The sequence below is a fragment of the Temnothorax curvispinosus genome, unplaced genomic scaffold (genome assembly GCF_003070985.1).
Source record: "Temnothorax curvispinosus isolate PA1 unplaced genomic scaffold, ASM307098v1 QBEX01014949.1, whole genome shotgun sequence".
NCBI lineage: Eukaryota > Metazoa > Arthropoda > Insecta > Hymenoptera > Formicidae > Temnothorax > Temnothorax curvispinosus.
Genome location: NW_020224729.1, coordinates 1 through 3,888, shown reverse-complemented (window position 1 = coordinate 3,888; position 3,888 = coordinate 1). Strand labels below are relative to the sequence as shown.

The window sequence follows — 3,888 nt, the reverse complement described above, 5'->3', positions numbered from 1 at the left end:
TAGTGTCAAGTTAGCCCCGTTGTCGGCTTAGCCCCGGTCTCCCCTATATCTGAATTGCGGAAAAAAGAATCACATAGATCAAATACTGCAAATATAGTACCTATCTTAATATAAGTTTTAAATTTTAGTTATAGTTAACAAACTATAATTTATATTAAGTCTTTATAATGTTGTTTAGTATGTCTCCTTTTCGTTGCATCTTTTATTATTATCGCCCAATTGAGGCCAGATTTTATCGACATTATTTTATCCGCAAACAAGTCTCGATCATATCGCCTACAAACCTCAACTGAGTATTTGATCGATCAAGAAAAACATTACTACGTATTGCTATTCCATACAAATTTAACTTTATGTATAGGAGTAACCGTATTATTAGCAACAGGAGCAATGCTCTTGGCATTCCTTCAACATGCCTGCGGAATGTTTAAAATTGCTAGGTAAGGTAAAAGCAATAAATATTAAGATAATCAAAAAGTTAAAATTAAGAAAAAAAACTTAATTTTTTATATCTGAAAATTTTAAAATCAAAAGTTTACATTGAAAATATAGATTAAAAAATATATAGGGGAAACCGCAGCGAACTCGTCACTATTTTTTCGGTGCCGATTTTTAACAACAAATAATTTTAGTAAAATGTGATATACCGTTGTAAAGAGTGAACCCTTGGCTACTAAATTTATCGGGACATTTTTGGTCTACGTCGCTTTGTTCAACTGGTATAGAGTGAAAACGACAAAGGTGCAAAAATGGAAATGTCAAAATTGCCGGGGCGGAGTCGTCACTACATTCTCGGACTGAATTTTAAATGAAAAGTCACAATTCCAATCGTGAAAAATGATAAGTACATTTTATTAATTATTTTTTAATAGAAAAATGGAAACATTAAAAACACGATGGCGGAAAACAATTACAAGAAAAGCGCACACTTATGTGCCCTACGCTCGCACGAAATGCACTGTTTCTCGTCAGCTCTATTCTGTCATCTCTGAGCACACGCATCACATATTATTCAAGTCCTTGCCAGAATCCGACCATTGCTGCTTCTTTGACTTAGATGTTCGCCCGAAACCTCCATGATATGGCTTGCTGACGACTTCGCCCCGGACACAAATTTTAACTTTGATCGCTCATGAAATATTATAAATCAATAAAAATGAAAAAATTTCACTGGATTCGTGTTCAGCAGACATTACTCTTCAGAATCACTTATCTCGAGATTCGGAGAGAAAATAATATTTAAAATATTTAAAATTTTTGACGCAAAAAATTTTACTTTTGACCTCCGAAAACTCGTTTGCCTTAATGAAAATCACAACATGACATATAATCTCACTAAACTCCGTTGGTTACATGGGCACCATAAGTAGTGTTTACAATATTAATGGCGAGTTCACACAACATACAGATTTCGAGATAATTGTAGTGACGACTCCGCCCTGGTCTCTCCTACTTCAATAAATTGTATAAATATGTTGCATATACATATTAAAAAATTCTTAAATAGAGCTGGCTTATTAAAATAATAAAATTTTAATATGCATAATATACAGAATATCTAACAAGTAACTGAAGGAAGATGTGACCCAACCTACCATCACCTTTCGGTTAATCAGTTACTTGTTAGTTACACTCTATATGTACAGTGGCGTACAATGAAATGTCCATATAATTATTTCAGCTATTTTGAAAAAGAAACTTTTAATAATATGAAATCAAGACTCGATGAGACAAAAAGATATTTTCGATTTTTTTCACATTAATTAATTAATTTTTATATAGTTTTCTCATAGTGTGATATAATGACAAATATTTCTGACTCGTAGAGAACTACGTTAATACATACATGTATAAGCATGTTTAAAAATTACAACTTTTCAATCTCGGAATTATTATTCGCCTAACATTGTTATATAGTAACTTTCTTAAATTCTTATACAGTTATAATAGCTAAATTATTTACAGTTACCGTATCAAAAATGCAATAGACATTTATATATCAAGTATTAAACTAAAAAACAAGAGTTTAGTTTGCAAAGGCCTCATTTACGGTGTACATATTCATCGGACAGCAATGATGTTGGTATTTATATTCTTAAATATCTGTATAATACATGCAATATCAAATCACGCACATATTTTTTTAAAGGTTTTCCGACTATCTAATGTCTAGATTTGAGATATGTTTCATATTTTTAACAGTACTCAGTGTAATTGCTTTGAGCCTTAATACTTTTCGAGTAAGTTTCGTTTCGCTTGTAAATTTACATTTAATGGATTGTGTAACATTTCTGTGTTGTTTTATAATTTATATTAATAATCTCAATTGCATATTTTCAGTAATATAGTTTTAACAAATTAAAAATTTTAGATTGAAGTTTGTAGAAAAAGTTTTTCAATTTAAATTCTTTTATGTTATTCGGTATAGCATTCGGTGGCTATCTTTTGAATCTAAATTTTAAATCCCTATCCAGGTTTTTTTATGATCCGAATTTTAAATACTAAATGTAAAAAACATTTTATGACAAAAGTCGGATTATGCCAGACATTTAATTCATAAAACGTTGCTAATTTAGATTAGTTATAAACACAGCAGCCTTGGCATAAATATTTTATTTAGATTTTTTATTACTACTTATTAAATTTTTTTATTATTATTTATTAAAACGACAGCTGATATTAAATTGATTGAAAAAATTTGTCATTACAATGTAATACAATAGCAATGAGAAATATATAGAAGGATTCATTTATTTATAAAAATTGTTACAATCTAAACGATAAGTTGTAGTTAAAATTTCTAAAGTAATTTTGTAATAGATTGTAAAGAATCTAATTCAAATTGTGATTTAAAAGTTGATTTTTGCACTAAAACTTGTACATTAGCTTTTTCAGATTTTATCATTATCCACATATAATACTGAGGAACTTCCAATAACTTTTATATCAACATGTATTTGTTTTATATACATGTTCTTAGCCAACTTTACCGGACAACAAATTATAGATCATTATGATCTCATATTTGCCACTGCGTAAGAAATATCGTAGTTTATTACATTATACAGATATTGTTTTATATAAACTGTTAAAGTATCGAAGGTGGAAGTTAATACAATACATACAGCCAATGTACACATGCCGTAAAAGTCTTTATAAGTATCTTCTTTCTTAAATTATTGGTTCTTTATATTGTTACTATGTAGATACGAAGCTCAGTGGTACATAACTCCTTTATACATACAAAAATTGATACAATTTCTATTGCTAAAAGGCAACAAGTCTTTTGGTCTGAATGTCGGTGGATTGTTTATATCGTCCTTACAGTGTTTTGCTACGGTATAATATAAAATATTTTATATGTTATAATATGTTGAATGTGTTATACTTTAAGATAATTATTAAGAAACAAAATTAATGTCTTTTGTAGCTAGCAAACGCATCCTTGTCTTATTTTATTGTTATCTATTCTATGCAATAATGACGGAGAGAGGTACGTTTCGATTGGTATAGTATAGATTATTATAATGTAGAATTAACAAAAAATAATAAATTATATGTTAGATTAGACTCAATAAATATATGTATATACAAATTAACATATGCATCATAATTTCTAATTTCATTATATTATTGCAAAAAGAATAAATTATAAAATAAAACTGATTTTGTTGTCAGTCATAAATGCCTGTTATTTATTTCTTGCGTTATAAATTTTAACTACAAAATGATTAATTTTTTTATCAACATTATTATTTCAAGAAACAATGATGTTACTTTAATCAATGCAATGTACTAAAGATATGTTTTTTATATATATGTATGCGAGTAAGCTCAAAGAATATTGTAATAAAAAACATGATTTTGAATTTAATATGATTTATTCTC

General features: G+C 28.1%; 1 protein-coding gene across 1 annotated transcript; it reads left to right on the top strand.

Moving 5' to 3' along the window:
• The first annotated feature begins 78 nt into the window (after nt 1-78).
• On the top strand, nt 79-3,518 carry LOC112465167. Its single transcript, XM_025032597.1, has 6 exons — nt 79-440; nt 1,966-2,079; nt 2,150-2,240; nt 2,887-3,035; nt 3,207-3,339; nt 3,431-3,518. Exons 1-6 carry the CDS (start codon nt 391-393, stop codon nt 3,479-3,481), a joined length of 588 nt encoding a protein of 195 aa, XP_024888365.1. The 5' UTR covers nt 79-390; the 3' UTR covers nt 3,482-3,518.
• The last annotated feature ends 370 nt before the right edge of the window (nt 3,519-3,888 follow it).

What these genes read in the sequence shown, in the direction of transcription:
- LOC112465167 (XM_025032597.1), top strand. Translation starts at nt 391, where the DNA reads ATGCTCTTGGCATTCCTTCAACATGCCTGCGGAATGTTTAAAATTGCT. An exon ending in ATTCATCGGACAGCAATGAT is followed by an intron (nt 2,080 to 2,149) that starts GTTGGTATTTAT and finishes ATTTTTTTAAAG; the next exon opens with GTTTTCCGACTATCTAATGT. An exon ending in TGAGCCTTAATACTTTTCGA is followed by an intron (nt 2,241 to 2,886) that starts GTAAGTTTCGTT and finishes CTTGTACATTAG; the next exon opens with CTTTTTCAGATTTTATCATT.